The sequence below is a fragment of the Bipolaris maydis genome, assembly GCF_028858645.1.
Source record: "Bipolaris maydis strain C4 unplaced genomic scaffold PSV08scaffold_13, whole genome shotgun sequence".
Classification (NCBI taxonomy): domain Eukaryota; kingdom Fungi; phylum Ascomycota; class Dothideomycetes; order Pleosporales; family Pleosporaceae; genus Bipolaris; species Bipolaris maydis.
Window position 1 is genome coordinate 1,292,990 of NW_027093869.1, and position 15,280 is coordinate 1,308,269.

Sequence of the window (15,280 nt, forward strand, 5' to 3'; positions counted from 1 at the left end):
ACACCTCAAACCTTTTTCGCGCAAAGTCGTAGAGGTCTTTAGGAAGCTGTAAGAATAGATGATCAGCAGTCGGCATAAATCGCTTGCACGAACCATGGTTTTTGCATAAAGATGACACCTGTTTTGCCTTGTAGGCATTCCTTCTGCGCATGTCGCGTACTTTATCCTTTTCGGGATGTAATATTTGCTTCTCGCTGGGCTAGTTTGCAAAGATTTGGCTATGAATCGGCTGCTAAAAGCCGAAGAGATGTATGTTATGCAAAGAATGGCACGGCTGGTCTGAAAGCGCATTGCTAGTGGGAAGCGCCTGTGGAGAAATGTTCAGTCGCGAATGTTAAGGGACAACCCCAAATCTAGCAGATGACAAAGACGGGTAGATGACACTAACGTGCGGGATCAGTAAGCTGGGCAGATCAGTAAGCTGGGCACCCCACCAAACTTCACGCGAGGTTCTGCGCAATTGAGCCACAACAACGCAATAGATATAGATAAAAATAAGAGATATAGTTTATTATACAGCTCTACATGAAGTGCGAGTGTGTCCTTGAATATGGCACTTCGTACACGTCGGCGGCGCGCGCTAACGTCGCTCACCACCATGGCTCTGGCTAGCCTCTATTACCACCTTTTCTGCCTCTGCAATAAGCTGCTGAGCCTGCTGTACCTGGAGTACCCCACTAGAAGCAATATATTGACGCTGTTGATCTTGCTTTTGTCGCTGACGCTGGACTTCTGCACGTAGCTTCTTATTCTCCTCTGCAAGTATTGTTGCTGATTGCATTGCAAGCTGAGCGCTTTTCGCGAGCTGGCGTATTGCAATACTCGTTGGACTCTCTGGCTGCCGGCGTAGTCGCTCTTGGAGATAGCGTACCTGCTGCTGAAGCTCTACTACTGTATGTGGTGTCTCTGTCTGCGTTGCTGCCTGCGCTGTGGCGTTATTATCTGTAGTTGTCTGTGGTGGAGATGGTGTTCTAGCTACTGTGAGCGACGATAGAACGCGATCTGGATAAGGAGGGACAAGGCCTGTCGCTAGAAAGCCTGCCTGGATATTCTGCTGCGTGAAAACTGTCTGCCGGATCCGTGTGTAGGCCGCAAGGAAGTCTATCTTGTCAACGTGGTAGACCCCATGGCGGGCGAGCTCCTCAACCTCGCGTCCGTACGCGCGCTTAAGAGGAGAGTAGCAGCTCACGTCTAGTGGCTAGAGGAGGTGAGAGGTGTGGGGTGGCATACAGAGAGTGATAATCTTGTTCTCTGTACAGTACTGGTCGAACTCTGGCGTTGCGTGGCTACTATGGCCGTTAAGAATAAGAAGCTGATAGACTCTAGCTGTACGAGCCGCTGTACGCTGGTTAAAGTGCTTTACCCACTCTACACCAAGCTGATCAGTCGTCCATCCATTGTCTGAGACGGCGATAGTCCAGTCTAGTGGGAGGTTGCGATACCAGCTACTCTGGTGGACCTTGCCAGACAGTATCATGAACGGTGGTAGAGACCAGCCAGACGCGTTAACGCACTCGATCGCTGTAACCCACTCACGATTGCCTGGCTGTACGACGACTGCCCTACCAACTCTATCAGAGCTAGCCACGACTTTTGACGTGCTAGCGACGCCCATCGCGAACCCAGTCTCGTCAAAGTTGTAGATATCCTGGTCTAGCACGCCGTACGTCTAGCGCGTCTCCTCTACTAGCTTAAACCACGCTATGATTATAGCAGGATCTTCGTACTGGGCGCGCTAGCTATTAAGCCTTCTACTCCACTTTGTCTGAAGCTCTGGCTGGCTCTAGATAAAGCGCGACACCCATTTCTTGCCTACGGGTGTAGAAGGTGGATCTTGGCCACGCGCGGCGAGTAACGCGTCTGCCATCCGTCGTACGTCAATAATATAGGGTGGAAAACCACGTTGATCAAGGTCTAGGATCCACTATACGAGAGACTGCTCTTCAATAAGCGATAGCTTACGGTTAACAGACCGTAGCTCTAGTCGTGGTTAAGTACTATGAACGCGAGTATATAGTGTTGATTGCGGCACATCATACGCTTTTGCAAGAGCGCGGATAGATTGTTTTAGATTGTTACGGTAAGACGCGATAGCAAGACTTATTCTACATTCACGAGAAGTCTGTATAGAACGTTGTTGTCGCGGCATTGTGCTGGTTGTGGAGAGCGTTGGGTGAAGTTTGGTGGGGTGCCCAGCTTACTGATCCCGCACGTTACAAGGGTCTCAGAAGACGTCCTTCCTCACGTCTAGAACAAGGGGTCGGCCTAAGTGATGGTCAAATGGGCTGTTTGCGCGCTTCGGTGATTCCTATCCGCCTCAGCATTATGACTCTCTCCGCTTCTGTTGCTTTGCGGTTAGCGACTCACGGAAGCACCTAGCCTGGTATTGGGGTTTGTGCAGGAACTGCAAGCATGCGGCGCAGCATCCTGATGACAGTGATGGTTATCAGTTATGAAGGTAATACGAAGCATGCACGGGGCTGAAAGGGACAACCTCGGCGTATTAGCGCGTCTACTCTGCCATTTGGTCCAGGACAGGCAAGTGTGAAGACATCGCCACATGCCAGGCCCATATTTCATCTTATTTTCATGGCATGTCAGTGGCGGGACTAGCGCGCGGCCCCGGAACTGCCGAGGCGATGTGCCCCCGGACCTCGAGGTGCAGTAGAGGCTGCCCGCTTGTCCCTGAGGGGTAGAGTTGCCAAGACCCCATGCAAAATTTACTCCGCCCGTTTGCAGGATATTTTTCTGTTAGGGAATTTCCTCGGTACCGACACGATGGTTGCGCGACACCTAGCACACGGACTGCACACAACCGAGCCAGATCGGCTCGAGTGCAGTATCAACGCTCGATCGTGCGAAACTGTGCCGCAAAGATGCAGAAAACGATGCGACGGCGACCCCGGATGGTGCAAAGGAGCTTTCGTCATAGTCTACAACTGCCTTGAACGAAAAGCCGAAAAGCCGAGAAGCCGAAATGCCTAATCGATAGACTCGCTCTAATTACGAGCAGGGTCTGACATAAGGAGTGCTGTGCGGAGTACTCAGTCAACAGTGATGAGCCCATCGCTATACCGGACTAATGTGGCCGACGTTGACTTCGCGCAAGCAGGGCGTTTGGCAGATTACTACTACCCAGCTCCTGTGCGCGGCAAACGCCCATGACACAATCTCCCTGATCGACGCTGTCCACGTGACCGTCTATGCATGCGGGCATGTGCAGGGACGTGGGTCTACACAACAAGGTACTGTGAGTGGACATGTCACGTAGTGTTTATCTGAACCCAAGGATTAATCCCACGCAGGCTGCCCACGTAGGCACGACCTGCATTAGGTGGTAGAAATCCCGGAAGCAGCGGTCCGGAGAGCCTGTGCGGGGCTTTGGCTCTGCTCCTCCTGAGTATACGTGAAAACCTCGTTGCTTGTAGTGGGCAAACTGCAGCGCCTGCTAAAAAACGGATACTCCTGTGGTGGTATGTTTTCCGAGTCAACAAAAAACCCCAGACTGTTTGCCGATGCGTATCCACCCCCACTGCCACCAGTAAAGCCATGCTCTCATTACCGCCGAGCACATTGTGAACGTGAAGCTGACGCTCCGTTCATAGATGCAATAGCTCAGCATTCTTGTAAGGAGCCTGCTCCAGCGCCTTTCTCCATGTGTCATCCTTAAAGGTTAGTGATATAGATGACTGTAATGCACATTGCATGTCCCCTCTCTTCTAGACCCTCCCCTTTGTTGTATGGAGATCCACTATTGAGCGTGCCGTCGTACCCACATTGCGCCCTAATATTCCCGGTGCAGAGAAAGGCGCCCGATATGGTGCGACGGCACAGCCGACGCGACAAGGGTGACAGCACAAATATCCAGCTTCCATGCTGTTCAGTCATCGTCTTCGCTGTTGTCAGATACCACCATGGAGCAATACCAGTCTGACCCCTATGCCGCCATCTTGGGTCCTTATTCTGACAACGCATTTATGGATAGCAATACCGGTATTGATCCACAGGTCTCCCCTATGGGCGCCAACCATAATGGCACAGCACATCCATCAGGGTAAGCAGCGCATCTGTCGTCAATTTAAAATACAGATTCAGGGATAGTAGCTAACTCTTTTTCAGCAATCCGCCGAGGAATGACGCGCCAAATGCGAGCACAGACGAATCATTTATGATGTTGCTGAAGCAACTCGTACAACTGATTATTGAATCCAGAAAGGAGATCAAGGAAGTAAACGAAAAGCTGCAGACAATTCAGCAAGATTTAAGAAGAAGAGAAGAGTTAGAGCGGTCAAAGAGGTCACAGGAGAATGCAAGAAAGCACGGAATGGAACCACCACCAAGAAACAGACCCCTCTATCGCGGCCCATATCACCCAGATAGGTCTCGTATGCTTTTTCCACCTCAGAATTCTGCACCCTATCCCCCTTTTACTCAATCAGAACAGGAATGGTACGTTCACGTCGCTTAGACTGGCATTTAGTCCACTGAATTCCGATCAGGGAGAACGACTTTTACTAGAAGCATCATATGTATATCTTATACATGGTTACAAAAGTCACAGTCATTGGCATGAAAATCCAATGTCGCGCATGGCTCTGTCGCTACTGGTCACTGTGATAGTGATAACACACAGAAAAGGTTTCTATACGTCAGCCTCAGCGAGCGGGCAGGTGATGCACATAGGGCATAAAACATAATGATTATTAAACCGCTGGTTAGGCAACATCTATAAAGGCAAATTCGATTTATTACAGAGTTCAGATTACCTGTCCCATGGCTCTCTCCACTTGTGCACTGAGATGCTTGATTTCTGCTTGAATTATGTGCTGGGCACGGTACCTATACACCTGCGCACTGAGTGAGCTAATCACATCCGCCCGCATATTATGCGCTTTGATAAAGTCTCTGGCCGACTGATGCGGATTATAATGGATGCTTGGCTCAATAGATGCACCTTGTTCCGTAGCAGTTTGCCGTGGTTGGTGCACCCGGTCGACGAGACCTTTGAGCTTAAGTTCGACGTGCGCAATCGGATCTTTTAAAGATTGCCGAACGGATGCGTCTTCGACACTGACTAGGAGCTCCTCAATAGCGTGGTCGATACCAGCCACGCGCTCCAACGGAGTAGGTGTTAGACTGATTGAATCTGGTTCTCTGCTCTCGTCTTGAACATCCTCGGCCACGGCTTCTTCTACGCTTGCCTCTAGAGGTCCGACTGCATTCGACACTTCTTCTTCCACATTTTCCCTCATCGTGCTGCCTGAAGGCGAAGCATGGGGAGCCAGTCTCTGCATCCTTAGCTTCCTGCGTTAAAGTCAGAAGGCTCTTGAGCCATACTTAGTAGCGTTACACTAAGAACATACTCTCTATATTTTTGCTGTGCTATTCTATTGCACTTTCTACGTGCTTCTTTAGCTTGGGATACGGTTTTGTACTTCCGGTTCGCCATCAGTAGGATGTTGAGTAGCCCATCGTAGTGCGACGTTGACGCATGTGATAAATGCCACAACCTCGCAGAGTAGACTAGATGTGAGGTGAAAATCCGAGGCTATCATCATTCTAAACGTAAGCATTCTGTATCAGTATTGCACTGCGAATCGCACTCTAGGAATGCTCAAGTGAAGTGGGTCCCTAGAATCACCGCGGTGGGTCATGATATGGTCAGAAATATGATGCACGAGAACATGCTGAGCCGTAAGCATAATCAGGTTGAGCCGCGACCACGGTGTGGATCCTAAGTATAGTGGGTCTTGATGCTTGGTATGCCCATAGTGGATCTTAACGTCCCGCTGGTTTGGACGACGCTAGTAAGTAGGATAAGCACAGACACTGGCAACAGTCTCCGCAGGTTCCGTTCGTCACAAAGAGCCAGCGACAGTGCATGCCGGATACAAGCGCTTCACTGCCGGACTCATAATTCACCGAACGTTCGTACGGCCGTGTCTTCCCTGTTCGGCACTGCTTCACAAGAGCAGCCCCAAGAAAATTGTTTACCCTGCATTGATGATTTTTCGGCTGCAGTCTGTGCCTTGTCGTTTCGATGACGTATACATGACTTCCGTGCATGGTTTGGCCGCATTCTTCCGAATAGTTCAGTGTATCTAATTACTCAAATTAATGAACTACCAACGGTAGAGCCTTTGGTATAAGATTGTTACAGAAGGTGCATAGGATCCCATGCATCTACAGCGTGGACAGTATATATCCTGAAAGTGACCAAATGTTGCATAGCACCGCACAGAGGCCACAAAGAGCTCTGATGCGAAATATTTTTGGCCATGTGCTAGGGTACTACAGAGAGGCGACATCAAGCGACTGTTCGACAGGGCGCTGTCAACCCTGCGGTTCGTGAATCTCTGCTATGCTGATGCTTGAAGCTCACATCGTGTCTTTCATGTCCATCTCCACGCACGTGTCAGCATGCTATGTGAGCGGAAGCGGTCCACTGGGAAATGGCGACTAGATAGTTTACTACCCCGAAAACTGTCAGCTTTGTAGAAGCACGCTGACCGACCCAAAATCATCCGACCTTGTAAACTTTTGACACTGTGCAGTAGCCTTATTATAAGGCTCGTCTTCTTCGTGTGTTACCCTTCGCCTAAGCACTTTTACCACGCTGTGTCGCGCGTTGCATTGGGTCACATCATTCAAATATTCCATTCATACCACTACAAGATCCAACCATGTCTACCCAATTTCAAAGCCGATCACGATCCCGATTCCGATATGAGTCGCCTCCCCCAACTCGTACGATGACCCATCGGCTCGAACAGCTTGGACAACACGTTTTGTGGGCTTTGGAGGATATGCTTGAGGAGATATCAACTATGCACCGAATTCTTCTCTGTTATCTCGTGATTGTCGGCATGGTTATTGAGTGGTTGAGACAAGACCATGCAGACACCCTTCTCTCTATTTTGTTAGGAATGGTCCAGCTTGCCGTAGTAATCGACTCCATTTTGATCGTTACGCATCATCTCATGCGTCTAGCGGTATCAAATCGGACGCTGGCAATCATTGTATCACAAATGCCTTTCGTTACCGGCCCGCTTGCTGAGTTTGAGCTTACCAGGCTGATGCTCACGGGGAACTCGGCTACAACAGCCAACACATTCCTGGTTGGATGTGTTTATGCCAAGCCTTTGGCAGCAGGCGCGCTTTGTCTCGCCCTTCACAACCTACACACCGGAGGACCCGGGATGCAGCCATACTCCAATCGTCTGATGGATGTGTCCAAGGTTTTCCTACGGAGTGGGGCTTTGATAGTGCTTTCCACTCATGGAATTAAGCTTGACTCGCTACCAGGGCTAATGGCTGCGGCAGGGGACAGCCCGTGGCTATCTCGGGGAGTTCCTGTCCTCCTTCTCCTATCCATCGGTTTCACTTGCTACTTTTGGTACTGGCACGCTGAAAAATATCGAGACATAGTGAGCAAGAGGTACAACACTCACAGTGACAGTGAGTGGTTAGTACTGCTAGTCTGCTTGGTGGCGCTGAAGCTATTCGCCGCTCATCTGGTGCACAGAGTATGGAAACAGATGGAAAGTGCGGCATGGACGGCAGAACAAGACACTGGCTCTGTAGTACAGTTCGCCATTCTCCCTCTCGCGGTGACTGTCGTGGACCACCTTGCGGATATCAGCGTTTCCTACCGTGGGGACATGTATTGGCCTTGGGCAAGTCTTTGTCAGTCGTCACTGCAGACGCTTTTTTTCATCAGGCCATTGTTCATGCTTGCCGGCCACGATATAGACCCTCAGAGTGGTCGAATCGGTATTGCGCTGTGCTTTCTCGGCATTGCGTTGTGGCTGTCGGTACCATCTCACTCACGTAAGTCCTCGTTACAAGACAACAGTAAAGCAACTCACAACCGTAGGGTTTCTCAAAGGATGCGTTCCCCTTCTTATGTACTCTGCGCTATTGGCTGCGTGTCTCAGTCACCCTGACTATTTTAAATCATATATATTGTAGTATTGGGTGGTGTGAGCAGTGACGGAAGGTAGAGCTGGATTCAAGGCAAAGCAGCCTATCACCCTTATGTTAAGCCTTATCATAATCAATCCACTTTGTATATCTTACGACGCAAAATTGTTCAACGTCGCTATCGCGTGTTTTTCACCAATGGCCCAGTTGTACCGGCATGCAACCCCACCCCTAGACGCTTTGCTTGCATATGTAAGGCTTTGCTATTTTCATGGCAGAGAGGGCGGATATTTTGTAACTAAGCACCCCTGTTAACATTGGATATTGCCTGCATGCTTTGCGTGCCCCCATCCTTCTGCGTACCCGCCGACTTCATGCATTCCCAAGCAGGCCCTCCATGCATCAGCGCGTAGCCCTCCTCGAAAGGACTTGTGTATTCTGGCATCATTGGGCTCCGCGGGTGGCTTAACCACTCATTTGAATACAGTTGTGCAACAAAGCTCTCATGGCTTTGCATTGGTACCAGGTAGTCGCTTTCATCTGCGAGCGGTAATTTGTCCTGGCACTGATGTCCAGGCACCACTAGATTTGACTCATCGTGCGTTGTACGTCGCCCCGTAGGAACAGGTTGTGTGCCACGAGACCGGGCCTGCGTTTTGCACTTCTTTTCACGTTCACCTACAACAGCGTGAGCATTGCATCGTTTCTATTGGTACCGCAACTTACGTCTTTTTTGTTGAGAGACACGATTTTGTATTTTACGGCGCTGGGCACGTGCCTCTGCGGATAGCTTAGGTCTCATGGCAAAATATGAATTTCAAGACGGCTAGGACACATTTGCTCAAAAGATGTCGCCCTTAGTTCCATGGCAGTTTTTCTACCACTACCTTTTAGCGTGACTGTGATTAGAATTTTCTTTGTATGATGGTCAGCATGTAGTATATACCATGGCACAAAGTTGAGGCGTTCATAGATACTCAGGTCGTGCTTTTGCATCTGGCAATCGCCTTCTCATTTACATCCAGTTGTCAACAAGCTTGTGGATAAGTTAACGCGAGACAACAGGTCATACAGTTGCCCCATTCTGTAAGCAAATCAAGAGTAGCGGCGTTTCCACAGCGGTTTCCGAGGGACGTGAAAACTGGGGCCGATGTAAGCTGCTCATGGCCCTCAAATCTCGGAATGCTATAGTTCCCTGCGAGTATGCCTTTGAGCATATAGCGTCATAAATTACATTATTGGCACACAAGCGGTAATATCCTGAGCGATTGAGATACCTATGGCATTAAACGCCCCAGTGGCACATGCTCACATGTAGTAGAGCTTCGTAGCGCTTGGTTTATGTAGCCGAGTCCAATACGTCTGACAAAGTGGCTCGTGCTCAAGCCCTGGCTGGAACCGTTGTGAATGCTTCGAGTTTGAATTTGTAATTACATGCGAGAACAAAACATGGAAACTATTGTTTCTAGTATCTTTTTGAGCGCTAGCTCTTAATCACATTCACATCTTTTCTACAGGGCAAATATCTTGCTGCTTCTTTACAGCTTGTATATCGGTGTGGCAGAAACATGATTACACTACCTAGTTAACTACGCCTGGGCTTCAGCCATCACGTCGTCAACACCTTCGAACCTAGCCGGGAGCAGAATCTCAAATGGGATGGGGCTCCTTCCACTCCTACCATCATACTCTTTCAGGTCGATAAGCTGGCCTGGCACTTGTGCTAGGTAAAACGCCCACAGCAGCTTTGTTACGGCGAGCCATATCTCACGCTGGGCAACGAGTATCCCGGGACAGATGCGCCGACCAACGCCAAAGGTCTAGTGGTCGCGCAGACGCGGATCATCTAGTCTTGCAGAATGGACAGAAGAAAAATTTTCGTCGAGGTAACAGTCAGGCTGGCCGATGTCGTTAGCTGCACAATTAGGATCTCATAATGGTAGGGATGGCCTACATGGAAGTTCAGAGGGTCAGACCATCTTGCTGGATCGTGATGCATGGTCCATGTGTTCAGTATTAGATTCACCCGGTCGGAATAAGCTTATCATTACAAACATGACCTTGCTCGCCGCCTGCGGAATGCCCAGCCAAAACGGATTGTGGCAGCGCTCCACCTCTTTGACAATGGCCCGACAATAGGGTAAACTGGCCTCGTCTCCCAGATTAGGAAGGCGGTCACGGCCGACGACGCGGTCGAGTTCTTCATGAGCCCAGCGCTGTACGTGCAGGTAAGAGGGAATCGGTGCACTAAACCACTGTATGATTGACCCAGTCGTATTTATGCCATCCAACATGAACGCAGAGGCTAGCATGGTCATATCCAGATCATCCAACTGATCTTTTTCCTTCCTAGTGATCATGGTCTTGACTAAGCAATCCCCAGCATGCACATCGTTCTCTATATCGCGTTGAACGCGCTCGAGTTGGCGACAGTAGGTATCCATGAGTGCGCCGTGCAGTTCATTCCCACGTCGCTTCGTTTCCTACGGCAGGCTTCTCTGTAGCCGTGCAGGCAGGAAGTCAACTAGATTATACATCGGGCTAGTCATGTTCATGAACTCGCGTGAGAGGTCTAGGACTTGTGAATGCGCATCAAAAATCCCAAGAGAGCCACATGTGATTGCACTTATGCAGTTAATAGAGCAGCGACTGACGTGAGTTTGGGGATTTATACGCTTGCCATCTGCACTGTCCTTGTACAGCGCCCGGATTGTGCTAGTTGTTTGTAAGTCGAGGACGCGAATTTGCCGGTTGATGTCTTGCTGATCAAGAGAGATTGTCGCTATCTTGCGATGCTTACGCCTGAGAATTGAATTTAGCATCAGACGGCGGTTGTGAATTTGCGCAGTGCATATGGGCATATGGGGCCTACTATATGTTTCCATACGAAGTGGACGTGATGCCCCTGCCCTAAAGAATTTTCTGGCTCTTGATGAACGTTTCTTTGCGATCCGAGCAGATATATGCCTTGCTGAGAAAGAGAGATTTGGCAGTGTCGGGATCCGACACCACCAAAAAGCGCTGGTTGCCGATCGTAAAAGAGTAAAGCGACCCGTATTCTTGGGCCCATCTGTGAAGTGTCCATTCAGGATATGTTCTTAGTAAGGTGAAACAGCCTACACTGTCGTTAGATGTTTCGACACGGCCAGTGGGATAAAAAAAGCGCGTGTCTAGTAAAGGACAGCCCTGCGGGCCTTCTGGCAAGCCGTTGGCGGCGTTGCGCGAACAACGATACCAGGTGCCGAACAAGATGCTGGTTGCCGTCGCTAGATAAACAACCCACATAGTATTTCCGTGCATGCAAGAATACCCACGCAAGAGCGCAGCGGCCAAATGACACAATAATTCATACAATGAGCTACTTAACATACACTTCCGAATAGAAAGTTTCCTTCTGCATGACGCTGTCTTTTCGTCTTGGCATCCTGTCGTCCCGGTCGCTGGGAGCAGCTAAAGTCCATCTGCAGCGCTGGCGTTGCCGCGGCTGTTCAGCGCTTTGGCTGCACCGCAGTGTCTTCGGCATGGCAATACAGATGAGCTGCTAGAATTACGGCGCGGGCATGAATGCCGACTCACCCTGTCCAAGCAGGTTCATAATAGGCTTAGGCTCGCTTGAGCGTTGTGGGACGACAGACCTGCCTCACCCGCCCTGTTTATTAGCGCCTGTAAGCTGCTTATGGGGCAGACGGAAAGCAGGTCTTACGATACATGGCTGTGCCGCAATCGACGCTTTGACCGCCTAGCACGACAAGGTCGAGCGACCTTCCAAGTTGCTTACGGAGCCGTTCACCCCCCTAGTGAATGTCGCAAACTGCCGGTCGTCGCCATGGTCAACGTGCCACATCGGGCTCATCAACGAATCCAAGAACTGTGCCACAGGACCCAGCAGAGCCAGAACTCGTTATGGAGATGCCTTATTTGACCATCCGACAGCCTGCTACCTGTTTGACGAGAACAACTGACATACTATCAAGATGAACGGGGTACCAGTAAACTTTGAATACGTTCGACACTCTCGACTCGATGGTAGGGCGTATTTCCAGGACCCGAAATACCCGCAACTGATCCAATTCGTGGAGAACGGCAAATGGGTGTCAATTCATGTGTTATGTATAAAGCCGTACGTTTCTTCGAATAAGTTCAGCCTTCCCAAGATTGAGCTGATTCTTGATAGGGAGATTATGGATGAGAACATGAAGAAGATTGTGGAAGATGCGAAGAGGTCACTTCCTGAAAAACAAAACTCGACCGAGACGCCCAGTCCCTCTCAGCGTCCAACTTTGCTACCCCTCGAATCTTATCATGCGAACATAGTCCCAAAGGCCCCGCACCACAACACTGTCGAGGGGTACAGAGAACCGCAAAGACAACTCCTTCCCGCACTCAAGTCGGGCGCATCGGTATCCACATGGAGGTATTCCTACTCTGAAGCACATGGGGCGGAGACACAGCGCGGGCAGGCCGCTCCTGGCAGTCACCATCGGAGACCTGATTACTACAGCATGCCAAGCCACATCGAGCGGCCACAGGCTGCGCCCATTGTTAACAAGGGAGATTTCAGTCATCAGTCCACAGTTTTGCTGTCTAGATGTTCGCACCGCACTAGCAATACGTCTATCTAAGCAAATGGTGTAAAGAATGTTTTTAGTATAGAGATAGAAGTGCATGGTGCCCGGTGCTTGGGACGGACAAGGCAAAAAATTATAAGCGAAGGTTGACATCTTGTGGGCAAAGGTAGCAAAGAAATAATCCAAGCAGGCTCTAGCGCTCATGCGCCGAGATCGCACTCGTGTCCCGTGGCGAAGGTTACCCGTGCAGAATGTAGATATATCATACCCACCGTTGCCCGTCCTAGCTGTGCATGCTGATGCCCGGTTGTTCAGGTGGGCAGGTCCAAACAATGACAACGTCCAGCAGCGTCTCCATGCAGATCCTTGCAGTTTGCGCTACAACGGTTCAGGGGCCAAACTTTGCACGCGCTAGCGTGGCGGCTGCGGCTGCGGCTGCTCATTTGCAGCATCCATCCTGTCAGCAGCAAACGATGTGATGATCTTTAATTCGATGCTAAACCCATCTCGCTCATTAGTGGCAGTTGCTACCATTGGTGTTACTAGTTTCTGACAGCCGCGCCGGTGTTCTTCCAGACGCTCAGACCAATCAGTGAATGGTATCAAGACTTTCGCGACACTTCTGCAGCCACATGCACAAGCGGAAAGCTGCAACCGTGAAGGAAAGTGCTTACGCCCCACAAGGGGCGTGCATAAGCTCTCCCCATACATGACTCGCTAGCATCTCTTCTTACCCTGGACATAATCCACAAGTATGCCTGGCGCCATCTGTTCCCCATGCCTTGGCGCTCGGATCCCACGGCCTTGCGCGACCATAGAGGCGGAAATCCTTACTTGCGCGGCTAAATGATGGCTGTTAGATAATGGATTCATTGGCTAACTAAGGTAGTTGGAGCGCGAGTATATATAGGTGAAAATATTAGGTGGCTGGGTACCAGCCACCCCACAAGTCTTTCCTTCACCTTTAACGTTTCACACATTTAACAATGGCGACCTCCAACATGCTCCGTAGTGAAGCGCACACAACTTCGGCACATGGGTGAGCCCACATTGGCTAACGTCCAATTAGGCTAGCGAGGTGGGCACGTCCATCCCTGTTGTGCGGCGCGGAGGAAGTGGCAACAGCGTGAGACAGTTACATTTTATCACAAAAGGGCTAGCAACATGAGTGTTCAGGTGCATCTAAGTTTGAGGCACAGGATAATGTATTCTTATAGAATATAGCGATGCAGCTAGATCAACAGTTCAAGTCAGACATCGGCGGGTCTACGATAGAGTAACCGTAGAGGCCCCATGCTGCCGATTTAGAGGTGCCAGCATTCTTCCCCCCCGGTCTACTTGTGCTTTCCAGCGCTGCGGTCGTAGTATGCACGGCCTTCAACAAAAAAAGACGTCAGCGATGAACTTGTACTGCCCTTGCAAATAGCCGGCGATCCATTCAGTTTAGTGCAGCAATCCTCTATGACGTGCTTCGCAGAGACAGCAATGCATTTGCAAGAGAAATATCACGCGCATTCTAGAGCCCTGCCCATTGCGCCAAGCCATGGAAGGAATGGAATTTTGGCCACCGGAATGTATGCCTACAATAGTTGATGGAAGTTAGTCGTCGGACTTCCCTTGCTGTTCCCTAGCGTGTCGTGACCGAGCGATGCCACTTCCTCGGGCAGTGTGGGGATTGGTTGGTAGCAGGCCGTTGCAGCATGTGCTATGCTTTCATGAAGAATGATTTCTTTTGCATCCCTACTTCGTCACAGCTCGGTGTGAGGCAAGCAAAGCAGTGCCATAGTCCCTGTACGGAGCTTGTCCACCAATTGATGCAGACACAACAACTGCAAGCCCAGCACGGCTCCGTCTCTATCGACTTCGGCGAATTGAAGCATGTGCTGTAAACTGCCTCGCTGACTAGGTCGTACAAGTCGGCACTGATGTGTACGTTCCAGTTGAGAAATGCCAAAAATCGCCTCTCGATCAAATTCACCTCCACGATTGAGAAGCCGGCGAAACCCCATTCAGGAACAGCACTGCAATCCGCCCAGCAAGTATTATTCACACTGTCGTCGTTGTAAACCTTGTGCGCCAATATCAAGGCAGCTAGGAAAACCCGATGAGGAGTAGACGGTCGCATTGTGACGCCAGTGGGAGGCAAACGTTCCTGGAACCGTGAGAGATACACGATACACATGATGAGTTCTGGAGCTGTGGTGTAAGATCGCGCAACGACGTACAATATGAAATCGTCAATAGAAGGAAGACGCGTTTCTTCCACGCCGGACACAAGAGTACATGTGTGTAGTGCAACCTTGGTTCTTTCAGCAATATAATCAACAAGAATGGGCAGTTGGCCAGGCTCGGTAAGGCGATGGGACATGCTGGGCTGGTAGCTGAGGAGGGATGCGTGCATACGCTGGTGAGAGGACCGGTGGCTATGAATTCATACACTCTTTGGTATTCGCACGGCCACAAACGGGATTGGGCTACGACTACAACACCCACTAGGGTGTCCTTTGAATATAGTTGAAACAGTAGCTTCACGGATTGTAGGTTGGTACTCTCAAGCAACGGTCTGTAAGCGTAAGTTCATTCAAGGAATGACCGTGCCCTGTCCAAAAGAGACTTTCGGCTATCATCCGTAAGCCGATGGGGGCGCTACCTTTCTGACATACCTCATGTGCAATTTTGTCCTTTGCTTTGTGCCATGTGGATCTTTCGTGTCTGCCGCGTACTTACCCGTCTTCGTCATCTCGTAAAGTTCTTTCCCAGCGCGACGTCTCATGCTAGGCAGGCTAGGC

General features: G+C 50.2%; 7 protein-coding genes across 7 annotated transcripts; 3 read left to right on the plus strand and 4 right to left on the minus strand.

The window, feature by feature from the left end:
• Positions 1-3,887: 3,887 nt before the first annotated feature.
• PSV08DRAFT_365162 (uncharacterized protein) lies at positions 3,888-4,760 on the plus strand. Its single transcript, XM_066093087.1, has 3 exons — positions 3,888-4,054; positions 4,120-4,449; positions 4,500-4,760. Exons 1-3 carry the CDS (start codon positions 3,915-3,917, stop codon positions 4,516-4,518), a joined length of 489 nt encoding a protein of 162 aa, XP_065948515.1. The 5' UTR covers positions 3,888-3,914; the 3' UTR covers positions 4,519-4,760.
• PSV08DRAFT_186806 (uncharacterized protein) lies at positions 4,758-5,449 on the minus strand (the record flags this gene model as incomplete). The annotated part of the gene is made up of 2 exons (XM_066091940.1): positions 4,758-5,304; positions 5,364-5,449. 2 exons carry the CDS (start codon positions 5,447-5,449, stop codon positions 4,758-4,760), a joined length of 633 nt encoding a protein of 210 aa, XP_065948516.1.
• Positions 5,450-6,683: 1,234 nt separating this feature from the next.
• On the plus strand, positions 6,684-7,946 carry PSV08DRAFT_186348 (uncharacterized protein; the record flags this gene model as incomplete). The annotated part of the gene is made up of 1 exon (XM_066091914.1): positions 6,684-7,946. The coding sequence occupies one exon, from the start codon at positions 6,684-6,686 to the stop codon at positions 7,944-7,946; it is 1,263 nt and encodes a 420-aa protein (XP_065948517.1).
• A 275-nt stretch (positions 7,947-8,221) lies between these two features.
• Positions 8,222-8,725, minus strand: PSV08DRAFT_250833 (uncharacterized protein; the record flags this gene model as incomplete). The annotated part of the gene is made up of 2 exons (XM_066092423.1): positions 8,222-8,601; positions 8,650-8,725. The coding sequence occupies 2 exons, from the start codon at positions 8,723-8,725 to the stop codon at positions 8,222-8,224; spliced, it is 456 nt and encodes a 151-aa protein (XP_065948518.1).
• A 787-nt stretch (positions 8,726-9,512) lies between these two features.
• On the minus strand, positions 9,513-11,208 carry PSV08DRAFT_373785 (cytochrome P450; the record flags this gene model as incomplete). Its single annotated transcript, XM_066093268.1, has 7 exons — positions 9,513-9,743; positions 9,878-9,906; positions 9,950-10,406; positions 10,449-10,725; positions 10,811-10,828; positions 10,862-11,039; positions 11,106-11,208. 7 exons carry the CDS (start codon positions 11,206-11,208, stop codon positions 9,513-9,515), a joined length of 1,293 nt encoding a protein of 430 aa, XP_065948519.1.
• Positions 11,209-11,742: 534 nt separating this feature from the next.
• PSV08DRAFT_13576 (uncharacterized protein) lies at positions 11,743-12,681 on the plus strand. The gene is made up of 2 exons (XM_066091823.1): positions 11,743-12,043; positions 12,098-12,681. Exons 1-2 carry the CDS (start codon positions 11,898-11,900, stop codon positions 12,543-12,545), a joined length of 594 nt encoding a protein of 197 aa, XP_065948520.1. The 5' UTR covers positions 11,743-11,897; the 3' UTR covers positions 12,546-12,681.
• Positions 12,682-14,231: 1,550 nt separating this feature from the next.
• On the minus strand, positions 14,232-14,859 carry PSV08DRAFT_373786 (uncharacterized protein; the record flags this gene model as incomplete). The annotated part of the gene is made up of 2 exons (XM_066093269.1): positions 14,232-14,343; positions 14,405-14,859. 2 exons carry the CDS (start codon positions 14,857-14,859, stop codon positions 14,232-14,234), a joined length of 567 nt encoding a protein of 188 aa, XP_065948521.1.
• Positions 14,860-15,280: the final 421 nt, after the last annotated feature.